Source organism: Sinocyclocheilus anshuiensis, unplaced genomic scaffold, assembly GCF_001515605.1.
Source record: "Sinocyclocheilus anshuiensis isolate Anshui unplaced genomic scaffold, SAMN03320099.WGS_v1.1 scaffold870, whole genome shotgun sequence".
NCBI classification, from domain to species: Eukaryota; Metazoa; Chordata; class Actinopteri; order Cypriniformes; family Cyprinidae; genus Sinocyclocheilus; species Sinocyclocheilus anshuiensis.
Genome location: NW_015540842.1, coordinates 346,130 through 361,791, shown reverse-complemented (window position 1 = coordinate 361,791; position 15,662 = coordinate 346,130). Strand labels below are relative to the sequence as shown.

General features: G+C 35.1%; 1 protein-coding gene across 3 annotated transcripts in view; it reads left to right on the top strand.

The window, feature by feature from the left end:
• The window catches only part of LOC107687508 (cytoplasmic protein NCK1-like), a 47,293-nt gene that overhangs the window by 23,926 nt on the left and 7,705 nt on the right, over positions 1-15,662 (top strand). Inside the window, exons 2-3 of one of the 3 annotated variants that reach the window (XM_016484869.1) lie at positions 1,499-1,550; positions 4,229-4,472. In XM_016484869.1, the coding sequence (XP_016340355.1) occupies positions 4,247-4,472 (226 nt within the window). In that variant the 5' untranslated portion in view covers positions 1,499-1,550; positions 4,229-4,246. Of the gene's footprint in view, positions 1-1,498; positions 1,551-4,228; positions 4,473-10,932; positions 11,045-13,478; positions 13,884-15,662 lie in introns of those variants that run through there. The other 2 variants (XM_016484871.1, XM_016484870.1) reach the window with 2 other exon arrangements.

The following is a 15,662-nucleotide window of genomic DNA, read 5'->3' as shown; positions in this document are numbered from 1 at the left end:
GCAGCATTTATAGGCAGTCAGAAACAATATGCTGCTGTCTTAAGATTCTTTGTTCTGGTGAAAATATGAGGCAGCAATGCAATGCATGCATCCATGTCCAAAATTCACTTCATTTGCCTTCAATTTCACTTGTAGGACCCTATGAAATACATTTTATTTTTTCCCAAATTCTATTTTTTTTTTCTGGACTTATGCTGCTGGACTGTTTTAATGGTTATTTTTAGTAATCAGAAAGCATGTCTGTTTAATGGAAGCCATGAAACGTATACAATTGAACAAGATTTTATTTTTTTAAAGTTGATCAAAAATTACATTTCTAGGACCCTTTGGAAAACATTTTATTTTAATAATTTTCTGGATTCCATTTTAAGTTTAACAATCAAAAATGTTGATATTAATTTTGATAGGAATATATCAAATAAATTAATCAATTTAATTCATAAAACCTTTTCATTTATTATTTTTAACAATAATTATGCCCTATGAAATTGTTTTTGTTTGTTTTCAGAAATTCATTGGTGTTTAAATCTTTCTAGATTAATGATTTAATACAAATTCACTATCAAAAACGGAGGTAATCAAGGCAGTTCAACTTTTAAAGCACTTCATCTTTTTAAAATGCATGTCAAATCAAAATTAAATATTTTATTTATTTATTTTGCTAAACAGAGTGCTGCACAACAAAGGTCTACTAAAACATGGAAGAAAAATTGTGTAATTGATCCTTTAAAAAATAAAGCTCAAAATAAAATGTATGAATATTATTATTACTTAGCACATTCTACTGTACAGCAGTAAAATATTTAAGGTGTTAAAATAATGTTAGATGGTGGTAACATAAATCATGGCCTCAGGAGTTGTTCTCGTCTTTGGTGCATTTCCGATTCTTGTACTTAAGTCTGCTTTCAGTTTATCAGGTATGATGTCAGGATCAAAGATGGGAAGCCACGCTCGCTCTTTTAAAATTGTTTTTTTCCTACCCAGGCGCTCGTTATTCTGTACGATGCATTTGAAATGAAACGGCGTATCCTGCTTTCGCTGTTTGCGCCCTACTTTTGGATCTGCCTTTTCCCCATCTTCCTGACTCATGCTTGGACAATAGACAATCGCTGGCCATCATTCTAGAGGAAGTGATCTCTCGCTTTGACTTCACGGACATCATTTGACTATAAACTGTCCTCTGGCAGTCGTTGCGTTGAGGTCTTAAAACAATGGTAATCTTCATCAGTTATTTATTTAACCAAATGGCACACAATCGCTGGGGAGATGCCTGTCTTTGGCGAGTAGACAGTGGTACATTCCCTTTGTACACTGCTGAGGGTGTGTCCAACAACAGCGTCGCCAGCATTCATGCCAGCCGCTTCGGATGGGAGATTGCATTGGTTTCTTTCCAAAGTCGTTGCAGTCTGTTTCCATTAGTTGTTTTCCTTTCTTGTGTTTGTCTTTGTGAACATGCTGTTTTGTTGAACTTTGATTTTTTTTTCTTCTTCTTTTCTAGGTCTGCCATAGAGCATCTCTACTAAGATATCCACAGCTTTGATGCAGCACAGGTATGCATTTATACTGACGTTTATACACAAGCAGTTATTGTGATATTCTGAGTGGTTGTTTGCTAGGTGTTTGGTAATGATTGCTGGATGGGTGCTAGGTAGGGCTGGGCGATAAAGATGTCATCTTGAGAAAATGTATGTTGATAACGATGATAAGCTCTCATACAGCAATATACACACACAAATGCGACAGCAGCCAGTCAGAAGCCACAGTGCATGTGGCTAACAAGTCTGCATGTTTTTCATGTCTCTGTGTGAATGAATGGTGCAGTTTTGTCTATACAAACTCAAACGTACAATGCTCATTGTGCTTTCAGCATCTGCGTCTCAATATATGAGGACATGAACACATAAACTTCATCTCCTGAGCTGCTCTGATAGTCACTTCAGCAGCACTTTACAGTTTGATTTAAGTTTCAGATAGGCCTACACACCAAAACATTCTTCACAACTGAAACCGAAAGATCTTTCGAACAAACGTCAAAATAAAAGTTTGGTTTAACTTGAAGAAATTGTGACAGAAATATATTACTATTGCATGCACAAATGTAATAAAGTAATGATAATAATATTATTACTTTTAAGAAGTATCATACGTCCAATATATTTTAGTTCTGTTGTGCAGCATCTTGTAATGCAATGTTTTGTTGTAGATTAATTGTTAGATTTTCATTTGATTACATTTTAAAAGATTGATTAAAGTTGTATCAATTCATTCCATTAGTAACCATTTTTGATGATAAATTTGTTTTAAATCATAAAACAGAATCTAGAAAAAATAAAATGGAAAACACTGAATTTAGGGGAAAATAAAATGGACATTATGGGGCTCTAAATTAAAAAGAAGCTACTCTGTGGAGCTTAATTGGGAACAAACAAGTTTTGTTCACATTAATTCTAGGTCTATGTGGAAAGCATTCCCTTCCCCATTAATGGTAAATTAATAAAACTATTGATATTGTATGATATGGAACAAATACTGTGATATTATTTTTGGCCCAGCCTTAATGCTAGGGCATTGCTAAACATTTTCTAAGGGGTTTTGGATTATCAGAACTAGTAAAAACATAGCCAAGGTTTTGTTTCGATATTAGAATTTTTGTTGAAGAAATCCTTTCATTTCAGTGGGAATCCATACGGTTGGGAATTTAGCGCGAATATGAAAACTTTCCCCATGTACATTTCGCTTGGTTTGAGTTCATGCATCCTTACACTATTAACAAAATACAATGGCTTTTTTGCCCAAAATGTTGTTACTGTGCTTTTAGACTTGGAAATTAAAGCTAATTTCACACTTTTACAGTATATAACCAGTCAAATGATGTGGTCATTGTGTTTTCAAGCTTCTCAAATCTGCATATCAGTTGCAACAAATGCTTTTTTGAGTATTTAATGTGCCTATATTCTAGGCCTGGGCGATAAAACGGTATCGATATTTATCGACGGTACACCTTCTTCGATAACGATATAAAAAAAATTCGATATAGGCACATGCTATGAGTAACGCAGACAGCACACACGAACACATGCTGAATTGAGTGCTGTGCCTGCCTGTGATGAGGAGATTGTGAATAAAAAATAATAATATTAGTCGAATTTAAAATAAACATTTGCATTTGAATGTTAGGAGTGCGAGGGAACATCATTAGTGGCGCACAAGATGCGGTGATGATGTAAGTAACATTGTTGCATTTTAATGTTTTGTTAGTCTTGCCCAGGAGAAGCGCCGCTGCTGTGTTATGCATTCAAAATATTAGAGAAATATAGAAGCTCAATGCGGAGAAGATCTTGATTAGGTCAAAACCGAAACCAAGCCATTCACACAGATGCATATTCAGCGCATTTTAGACGGACAAATATGACTGCTGCACTCGCGTCTCACACAAGAGATGTAGCCATGCAAAGTTAAAACAGTTTAAACTTTTAGAAAACACGTCGCGAACTTGTAGAGGTTTATTCCTTTTCACTGCGTCTCTTATGTTTTTAAATGCAGTCTCCGTAATGGGCAGATAATACCGTATACCGTGATAAAAGCATTAGCAATTAATCGCAACATGAAAATTTGATACCGACATATCCCTAGTCCAGACACTCCTTGTGTCTTAGTTTAGGACAACGTTTCAACATTTTTGTCACTGGATAGCATTTGTTTAATGTAACTAATGAAAACGAGTCCAAAGACCTTTAGGAAGTAGGTCACCTATGTTGTGGCCTGGAGATGTTCATGAGAAGGTGAACAAAGATGTAAACCCATTTTGACAGCTGAGCCCTGCAGGCCAATCAGCGTCGGTCTGTTCTTGAGAACGCTACCTGCTCATGTCCTTTAGGCTCAAAGGTCTGCAGTGCCTGATTGTTCTCCAGTTCGCTGTTGTTGTTTTTGTAATCCAAAATTGTCATTTTAGATCCATCATGTCAGGCTCAGTCATCCAATTGAACATCAGCATCTCTACTACTTCCATTTGAACTCCAGATTGTTCCTGGCAAATGTCAGTAGTTGTTTACGGAGTTCATTGGAAGATTTCTGTTGGTGTTCCAAAAAGCAATTTGACCTTGAAATGGGACATTGGAAGATATTTTCCTCTTTTCTTAAATACCAGAGCCTTTTCATCATTGCTTTCACTTGTTAAAGAAACTCAATTTCCACTATGTAACCTTAATTCAATTATTATCTTCCTCAGTGTTGAAATAAATCCAAGATGACGGAAGAGGTGATTGTCATCGCCAAGTTTGATTACATGGCCCAGCAGGACCAGGAGCTGGACATTAAGAAGAACGAGCGTCTCTGGCTCCTGGACGACTCCAAGTCCTGGTGGCGAGTACGAAATGCTACCAACAAGACGGGCTTCGTGCCATCTAACTACGTTGAACGAAAGAACAGTGCCAGGAAAGCCTCAATCGTCAAGAACCTCAAAGACACTTTAGGTGAGGCCGCAACTTCTGCTTTACTCAAGAATATCCTCCCAGTTGCTATTCAATTAGATCTCTAGATTTAGAATCTCATGTTGCTTCAAACCCATGTAACCTCTATCAGCAGAATGTCCAGAATTCACCAGAAGTTATTTAGCAGAATGTCCAGGCTACTCTTTTTCATTCAACAAAAGTTACCAAGAATGTTACCAAGCTCCAGAAACTATAAAAACACTCTAAACGTAGTCCATGTGACTTCTGACGCCCTATAATAGCTTTGTGTGAAAGACAGACACAAATTTAAGTTGTTATACATTGAGAATCTCGATTTATGCTCTAATTCTGCAATAACATGCAACAACTTTGGTTGCATATAGAAGGAAGGGTTGAAATGGCATGAGCGTGAGTCCGTAATGACAACGATCATTTTCACTGTTGTGTGAGCAACGAAACCATTTGCAAACAAACTTCTGCTTTAAAGAGGTCCAGATATATTTGCTTCTAATTGGGTAATGTGCGGTTTAGTATGTAGGACATATTTGTCTTGTCATTTCCTGAGGAGTCTTGTTTTTGACCACGATAATGTTGCTGAGATACACAGGAAGATACAGTACTGAACAGTTAGTAGCTTTCATTTGACAAACCTCCTGCGTTCAACTGCTCGCTCGCTCTCTAAATCTCACACCTTCAGTGAATGATTTTTCAGGTACAGTAAGTTTCTTGTAATTTTTAAGTTGTCTAGAGATGTTTTAAACCCTAAGCCATATGATATTGTGTAGCCTATGCATTGACTGACATCAAAGAAAGTAAGGCCATCTTTCAGCCAGTTTTCTCTTCAATGTACTTGTTTGCTTAGAATCTAAAAATTCTGAGTGACAACACTGTGTTTGCAGTGCATGCTCCATGTTTGGTTTACTGTCAAATCCATTAAGATTAGCACAAAAGGCTTATTAATGGATTGAATCTCATTAAAACTTGTCCCTACTGTATTTCGACTTAAATTGAAAGAAAGCGTCAATAAATTGTTTTGCATATTTAATTGACCTGATTTAGGATTTTTTGCATGATTTTTATAATGAATGAAAAACATTCCACTACACAGTACTGTGATGCTAAAAAAAAAAAAAAAATATATATATATATATATTTTTGTTTAAAAATCTATATTTGTTGAATTTGTTTATTTATAGTATTTACATATCAAGGCTGTTTGTTTTTGATTAATTTCAGTAAGTAATTCTCATTAGATTGTTATTAGTAATGGTAAATATATATTTATACAACTCTGTAAAATGTTGTGATGCATTTTAGTGATGACAGAATTAGGGAAGAATTTGTTTACCATGAAAATTATTTGTTGAATTTGTTTATTTATAGTATTTACATATCAAGGCTGTTTGTTTTTGATTAATTTCAGTAAGTAATTCTCATTAGATTGTTATTAGTAATGGTAAATATATATTTATACAACTCTGTAAAATGTTGTGATGCATTTTAGTGATGACAGAATTAGGGAAGAATTTGTTTACCAATTTTAAAATTAGTGCTGTCAAACGATTAATCGCATCCAAAATAAGTTTTTGTTTATATAATATATGTGTGTGTACTGTGTATATTTTGAAAATATTTACACGTAAATGCATTTATATATTTATATTCTTATATTTTATATTATATTTGTAAATATTTTTAATATATAAACAACATTTTTCTTAAATATATGCATGCATGTGTTTGTATTTATATATACTTAATAAATATACACAGTATACACACATATATTATGTAAACAAAAAACATTTATTTTGGATGCGATTAATTGTTTGACAGCGCTAAAAATAATAATAAAAATAAAAAAATAATTATCTTACAATTGCCCTTTTTATACAGTATTCTCTTTTTGATATTGGTGCAAAATATTGGGCTATCTCTGAGTCTCGTGAATCTAATGAAAACATTAAATACATTCAGCGATATCAAGCATAATGCTCTTAGTGTTTGTACTTAAAGTTGCAATGTAACGGAAGTAGCAACAGATCTTTTCTTCTGTGACGTACATCTGAGTTAAACCAGTATGTTGCCAGAGAAAACCCTACCCTTACACCAGAAGATTAGGTTTTGATATTTTAATAAAAAATTGAGGTAAAAAAAATTTAAAAAATGAATCGCATGCATTGATGAATCGTTCACAATATGGTCAATAGCATGCATGCATAAAATATAAAGGGTGACTTTTCATTCCATGCTGAATTCTTTTGCGTTTAGAGGATTTGAGATGCTGATGAGGGAAGTGTTTGTGACACTGGAATGTGAGGCGTAGTGTCAGGAGATAAGCAAGACAAAGAGAAACGGAGGAGATTGAAAGATTAGCTCATCATGTTCCTGTCTAGACTAGACCACGTTTACCACACCTGAAGACCTTCTGGACCCCCCTCAGTACAATCACCAGAGTGGAAGTGCTGCTCTGAGCCTCTGGCTTGAGTGAAATCAGAGCTGTCCAAAGGAAATCAATGCATCTTAGTGTAATGTTATCCCAAGGCTCTTTGGCCTTTCTTTAGTTTTTTCTAACTGAACATCATGGTTTTCAAGCCTCTATTTGATGCAAAAGTTTAAAGGGTTAGTTCACCCAAAAATTTAAATTTTGTCATTAATTACTCACCCTCATGTCGTTCCAAACCCATAAGACCTTCGTTCATCTTTGGAACACAAATTAAGATATTTTGGAAATCTGAGAGCTTTCTGACCCTGCATGCATCGTGGTACATTCCTGAACACGCATCGAAGACTGACAGGAAGAGAAGAAATTGTTGAATAAAGTTATTTTTTTTGTTTTGTTTGCACACACAAAAGTATTCTTGTACCTTCATAACATTACGGTTAAACCACTGATGTCACATGGATTATTTTAATGATGTCCTTATTTCCTTTCTGGACCTTGAACGTGGAAGTTCCATTTGCTGTCTATGCAGGGTCAGAAAGCTCTCGGATTTCATCAAAAATATCTTAATTTGTGTTCCAAAGATGAACGAAGGTCTCATGGTTTGGAACGACATGAGGGGGAGTAATTAATGACAGAAATTTCATTTTTGGATGAACTATCCCTTTAAAGTTACTGAGAAACTGTGTTAATTTTGACAGCAAATTTTGATTTAGTTTTAGTCATAGTCTTTTGACTAAAATTACATTTAGTTTTAGTCATATTTTAGTCATCTGAATTGTTTTTAGTTTTAGTCGACTAAATCTACAGTAAATTTAGTCGGCTAAAATCTAATGGGTTTAGTTACAGTGTAATGCGTTTATTAAGCATTTCTCCAAAATTTCCAAACTCATTATATAGGTTTGATATTAAGGTTTTATCATGATAGACACCGATTTAACTGCGGTGACACACAACATGCCTTTAGGTTAAAATGAAATAAAACCACTTCTCATAAAGAACAAGAACATGGTCTTCTTTTTAATGAAATACCAATGGTTTTATAGGCTAATTATGCATTCTTTATACCAACTTGTTTACCACATTCTTCATTCTTTCAAGCAGAAATATTTATTTCTATAAATAAATTTAGATTAATCTTTAGGGCCTTTACGATGTGATACGAGATTTTAAAAGGGAGAAAAAAAAAGTTTGGCAAAAGGCGGGATCGAACCCGGGTCGATCGCGTCAAAAAGCCAAGGGCAGGCACTTATCCATCTGCGCTACTGGAACTGATGTTTTACAGCCACTTTTAACTTAATGTAAATATACACTCCGTATTCTTTATTCCAGAGTAAGGGCAATTCACACAATACATTTAAACTGAGCTACTTTAATACCATCTCCGAACTTTCTACCACAACTCTGCTGTCCACCGTAGCTATCCCTTTAAAACCGAATGCACAGCTGCAATGGATGCAATGTACTGATACACGTTCTCCCTACTGTTTACGTTCACTTAAGACGTAATCAACTGTGTTATGTGAATACTCGTCAAAACGGACAATTCGACATCATTTTGTGTGTATTACTCCATTCATGAGACGCGAAAGAGTACTTGTGTGCTGTGTGAGAGGTGCTACTTCAGTGTGTGCGCTCAGAAAACCGGACCGAATTGAGTTCTCTCTTGCGTCGTCAGATTTATCCATATGTCTGCTCTTCTCGTACTCCCACATATTGACATTTTTGAACATTTTATGCGACGTGCAGCAAGTGTACGTTAGCTTATGTCCCGTCGGTTCATATGTACGCATCTAACCTCCGAACCACGCAGCAGATTCGTTCTGAATTAATCTCTTCCCAAATCATTCCTCCGTAACATTTTCGTCTCATTTTTATTCGTTGACGAAAATATCAATAGATTTACGTCATAGTTTTTGACATTCAAAAAGAGTTTTAGTTCGTTATCGTCTAGCTGTCATCTGTGAAAAAATGTCGTTGACGAAAATTATGCAGAAAATTATTCGTTAATGAAAATAACACTGCTGAGAAACCGTCCATGTGGCAACTAACCCACTATATCTGAGGATACATTTACGCAACAACGATTTTACTAAAAACAGAAGTTTTTCCTTTGCATTCTTGAAAATTTTGCATACAGAGGTCAGTGTTGTCAAAACGATCCCCGTTCATATGGATCCGACTAAAAATGTTGCATTATGCATGCCAAGCCAATAGCTGGCGCTATTACTTTTTAAAGAAACACTATGCGCATGATGTCACTTTTCACAAATTCATGTTTTTGTAGTTTACATGATGATAAAGGTATTGTTTTCAATTCTTGCAATTTGAAACCTGTTTTCAAAGTTTGCATTTTCATGCCCCCAAAACGCCATTGTCCTGAAATGAACGACCAAAACGCATCGTTTAACGATTTTAGTTAAAAAATAGTGTAAACAACCCCTAAATTCGCTAATGCATGTTGCCATACAAATAAATAAATGTGCGTATGTGTATGTCTATGTTTTTAACATTTTTCATCCTTTTAAAGCGACAGTCTCTGCTAGTAAATATTTGATGTGACGTTTGATGAAACTGCAGGCACACGTCTGTGAGACGCATATTTACTCTTTAATCTAATCTTCACATCGGTGTACTCTTAAAGCGTTTCTGTGGTGGTTAGCTGGAGGTTGGGTCTGTGCTGTTGGTACACAGGATCAGGAACGGGTTCTTGTGTTTAGCCGGAGGTGTTCAATGAGAGTTGTGTACGTGCTGATAGCGATCTCTCTATCGCTGTCTTTGCGGCTGTTTTGAAAATGGCTTGTTCACACAGCCTCTGTTCTTGAGGCTTTCTCTTATATGTCTGTTGTTGTGTTTTAAGTTTATGTGCGTGTGTTTGCTTATGTCATCATCACTTTTAAGTGCCCTTCCAGCCCTGCCATTTGCAGTACACAGATTTTCTGTCATATTGCACCTCCCTGGACCCCATGAAGGACTCCTGGAATAGATTTAGAATTTAATTTTTCCTTAGTAATATGCATTGCTAAGGACTTAATTTGGACAACTTTAAAGGCGATTTTCTCAGTATTTACTTTTGCACCCTCATTATTTATTCAGCTTTCAGATGATGTATAAATCTAAATGAATTATGACTGGTTTTGTGGTCCAGAGTCACATATGACAAATAATCGTAGTTGTTACAAAAAAAATAACAACCCAACAATAAGCCCGCAAATCTGTTGTCGTACGGAGAGAGAAACTCTGAAGCGCTCAGTCAGAGTGTTCTGTGAGTATATCTGTGCTAATCATATACTCAGCATCCAACTCACATACTGGCGAGTAAAATCTGAGAATTTATTAGCCATTGGCTAATATTACACATCATTTAGTCGCCCAGAGTGAAGATTTAGTCGCATATGCGAGTGATTTACTCGCAATGTAGAGGGTTGTCAAACAAAATAAGTTTATCAATAACTATAAAAATTCACACACTAGCTAGTCCCTATGAAGTGACTGTTTAATTGAGGCTAAATTTGCAACCCTGTTACCTTTGAATTACATAACTTGTCTATTTAATATTAATTATCTACTTCAACTATTAAGTTTGTGTTTTTTTTTTCTGTATTCAATGCTGATATCAGATGCTAATAGCATTTTAGTATGCTGTACATAAATATGGTAATCATCTTGGTATTTGCATGGTACTTTAAAGAATAACACATTAATAACATGTCCAAACATGTTACATGTTCTTGTTTTAGTATGAACAGACTGGGTGTTCATGGCTCGTTCTGTGCAAACTTGCTGCTGTCAATGAATATCAATCATTTGAGGCAAAAAAAATGTGAAAACAGAATAAAAAGCTGTGTTTTTTTTGTTTTGTTTGTTAAAGTAGACTGATATTGGCAGTGAGGGTTGACCGCTAGTCACCATAGACGCCATGAGTTCCCTGTGTGTGTATGGGGGGCAGACTAGTCCTGCTAAAGGAGGGATTGATTGTAATTGGTCCACACTGGTCACATGGTCAGGCAGCCGATCGTTGTGCAGGCGGAGAGCGGTTGACTCGCGGGAGGGTGTTTCACATGGAATAGTTGCACAGCTGCAGAGGGAAGTGCCGAGTCGCTGGGATAGCCCAAAATGGATATGGCTAACCTCTTCAAACACTTCTTCCGTGAGTTTTGCCACTTTTCTCTCCTCCTCATTCTATCGCCAGTCTAGAAATCTGACAGCGCTGAAAGTTTGAGCTTGGATTGAGTTTGCATTGAGACATTCTTGGTTGTAGGATTAGGGAAGTTTGAAAGGCTTTTCCCTTCTGAGCTGAGTGGGAGTTTGTCAGTAACCCCCACCACACACTCACTCACTTTTACTCTCTTTTTCTATTAATCCATCATTTGTACACACTTTACTAAAATTTGTTTGGAAGCCAAATATGAGTGAACAGACGAGTTGGCTTGGAAAGTCATTTTTTTCCCTCGTTCTCTGTGTTAGTCGAGCAACTGGGCGGGCAGTGCTCTGAAAAGCCTGTAATTGCACTACACACACACACACACTGCAATCAACACAGTGTAAAGAACTTCCACTTTTCTTTGTGCACTTAAACTCTCCTGTTACACTCAACCGGAATTTTCTCTCCCAGCCCAAGCCTCTTTTAATCAAGTTAGGTTTTGACACCCACCGGTCCTTCTCGATGCGTCACGGTGATGTTTTTCTGTAGTTTGGGTGCTGAGGGTCTGCTGTCGTGGGGATTCCTCGTGTCAGCTCTCGGTAAAACACTGAAAGCATTGCTGAAAGCAAGCACAGGATCTTAAAGTGACTGTACACCTAAAAACGTATTGTATTTCAAAACCCATATGACCCATACCAATATTGGTTATGACTATTATAGCTAAAAATATTTTTAAAATATATATTGCGTAAAAGTTTGGGGTTGGTAAGTTTGTTTTGTTTTTTTTTGGAAATAATTCTCTTTTGTTCACACAGGCTACATCCAGTTTTTTTTTTTTTTTTTTTTTTCAAACATTGTCAATTTAAAATAACTGTTTCTATTTTTAATATTTTTATTTATTAATGCCAAATTTTTTGCTTCATTACTCAAGTCTTCAGTGTCACATTTCCTTCAGAAATCATTCTAATATATTAATATAGTAAGAAAGATTTCTTATTATCATAGTTCAAAACAGTTGTTTTGCTCATATTTTTGTGGAAACCATGATAATTTTGTACAGGATTCTTTGTATTAGAATTTACATTATAAATGTCTTTACTGTCACTTTTGATCAATTCAAAGTGTCCTTGCTGGGGGGAAAAAACAAACAAACAAACAAACAAAAACATTTATTTTCTTAAATCCTATTGAACCTAAAACTTTGAATGTAGGGCTGCACAATTAATCGAATTTCTAATCGCGATTACAATTATGGATGCCACAATTACGTAATCGTTCAAAGCGGCAATTAATCGTTCAAAGTCCACTTATGTTATTCTGCATGCTTAAGATGTTTTGTTTTCTTTCTACATGTTATCTTAAGGGTTTTTCCCATTATTTTAATTTTAGTTTTAGTATAACATTATAATACCATTCATATTTTAACTTTTTTATAATTTAAAGAAGAAACCAATCCGATGTATAGTTGACATTTGAGGCTTAATACTATAGAAAAGCACTAAAGGTTTTTCAGTTAGAGTGTTTACAGCTTGTTTATTTTCATATAAAAATACGGCATGCAGTTGCATCAAACAATGGTATAAACATCATTTAATGTAAATTGTGATAATCGTAATTAATAATCGCAATTACAATTTCAAGGGAATAATCGACAATTAGGATTTTTGTCATAATCGTGCAGCCCTATTTGAACGTTGTTAATATTTAGTTGATTTATTGCCAATTTTCTCTATTTTACATTTAGATTGCCTACACAATCATCTAACATGCACAAGTAATAATTTAATAACATTATTAAATGTAATCTTCAGCAAATTTAACATTTTTGATGCCTAAATTCATTTGTAGTATTTTTAATTGTTCAGTTTTAGGGTTTTATTACCAGTTCTTTTAGACTGAATAGTATAGAATTTTATAATCATCAACTATCAGCCATCACATGAAAATAAATATTGTTTTGGCGGTGTCTGCTGGATTATTAACATTGGTGGCTAGTTCACGCTCATTCGCTTCTAGTCTTCTCCGCGGTTGCAGCTCTTAATTCTTATTCGTCCATGCGTTTAGCCACATGACATACGACCATCAGCGATGTTTGGCATTTGATGACGTTAAACCTGATATAAACCTAAATGCGCCATATTTAAATATGTCAACACAAATGTCTCTTTAAAGGAATATCTCCTTTTGTGTTCTACGGAAGAAAGCGATACGAGTTTGAATGACAGTTGGCGACAAAATGAGATTGTTGGTGTTTGCGTGAACTGTCCCTTGATTCCTTTTCATTAAGCTCATCATTGAAACCCGCCCCGAGAGGTGGTCTTAGCTTTTGGCATCCTTTTCTCCCAGTTTTTCTACTCCATCTCACCCTTTCTCTGTTTTCCTGTCGCTCAGCCTGTGCTCGTAGCGGAAGTGCTCTAATTTGAGACCGATTTCTCCTCAGATCTTTGGAGCCTGAGGGAGGAATTGAGGAAACCGAATTGTTGATTCACTGCAGCATCAGCCCATCCATCTGTTTTTCTCCACTTCCCACTCCTCCACTTAAAAAGCTGATGGAAAACACCAGCAGATAATGTCGCTTTGTGAGAGGGACAAACTCACAGCTTTGGTTCAAATGCTAGCGTCCTCTCACACAAGACGAGTACAGGAAGTGCTGATGGCTTTCTGGAGTGTTCCTGACTTAAACACACAGCAGGCTGATGGTGCTGCGTACGTGGATGGGCTGTGACCCCCGTTTGACTCCCTGAGGAGCTCTCGACGGGCCTGCGCTAGCCAAACAAGCACAGATGTGCAACAGAGGCTATTTATACCAGCGTGTCGTCAGAAATGAGTGTCAGTGCTTATAACGGTGAATCTAATTACATATTTCACCTCACAATCAAAAGAAAGAAAGAAATTATATTTTGTAGAATTTTTGTATACTTATCATTACTGTAATACAGTATTGAAAATCATATAAATCAGAAAATGTATATATAAATACATTTTATATGATGCTAAACATTTAGCAAATCTCAAAATTAATATAAATACATTTTATATAAGGGTCAAAGTCATTAAGATGTCCACATCAAAAGAAATTTACAAAAGAGATTTTATGTCCATAGAAAGCACATTAAACATATAAGTAAAGTGTCTACTTTTAAGTTTTTGGAGAATAAAATGTTCAAATTTGGTTGAAATAATGTTACAACATGCTTATTCTGACGTGTACATACTAAAATATATAAAAGAATAAGGGAGCATATTAAATTTTATTGTGTTTTAAATGAGTAAAAATTCTTACTGACAAATGGGCAAAACCTAGGATAGTGGCAAATTTTTAAAAATGTTAAATTACAACTAATTAGTATTTGGGGTGAAAGTAATTAGTCTTTTAATGTCATAAATTGATTTTTGTTGTAAATATGCCTGACAAGAATGTTACACTGAATGACATCTTAGTGGGTGTTTTCTGTAAATCAGGGAAAAATGTATGATATTTATTTTTTGCTCGGAAAAACAAAATTGCGATTAAATTAAACAGAAAACTTTTTTAATTTTTTGGGGAAAAACAACAACGAATTAAAGCAGTATTACACTTATTGTTTTTATGCTTAAACCCTTTTTCGTCTTTGACCCATAAATAAGCAAAAATACATTTTAATAAGAAACAATACATTTTAGTTTTTAATGTTGTATTTCTAATTTATTTAGACAGTAGTATAGAATTTCAGTTTTTTTTTGGCTTTTTTATTTTATGACAATGTCATTAATAAAGAAAATTGACTGAAAAAAAACCTGATAAAACTAACTAAAATTATTTTTAATACTTTTTCACACACACACACACACACACACACACACACACACACACATAATTTTAATATATAATATAATTTTTATATATAATTTTTAATGTCGTCAAACTTTAACTAAAATAGCCATTATTATTTTTGTTTATTGTTGGGTTCAAATATGACTCCTGGTATTTCTTTGAATTTCCCCCTATTATTGCTGAATCTGTCTTTGCATTATCTAGGTTTTTTAAGCTGATATTGAGCATTTGCGGGTTTCATTTAGGGGAGTTAAAATGATTTTCGAGGTCTGTTCATTGCAGATTGTTTTTAATTAGTTTGTGCATCGAGCGAGCATGTGATGTGCTCACAGTCTTGAGCAGTTGAAGAGGGTTCTGTGGTTTACAGTCACTGTCATTGGAGGCCTTTTGATGTCTCGATTTTTTGAGTTGAAAGAATGTCTTGTTTTCCGCTCGGCTTTGAGACCAGTTTTTTACATTAGAAGTGCAAGTGATTTTTCTTTCGTGTTTTTACAGTTTTGCTTGCATCTCCTTCATTCAATTGTGCAAAATCTAAAAAAATTCAGATAAGACAATATATCTAGCTGCGTTTTCTCATTCTTGTATGATTTTTGTAGGCAACTGTACGCCAGCTGTCATGTGGACATGTACCATATGACAAATATTCTTTATTAAAGGAACACTCTACTATTTTTGAAAATAGGCTCATTTTCCAACTCCCCTAGAGTTAAACAGTTGAGTTTTACTGTTTTCGAATCCATTCAGCCGATCTCCGGGTCTGGCGGTAGCACTTTTAGCTGTAGCTTAGCATAGATCATTGAATCTGATTAG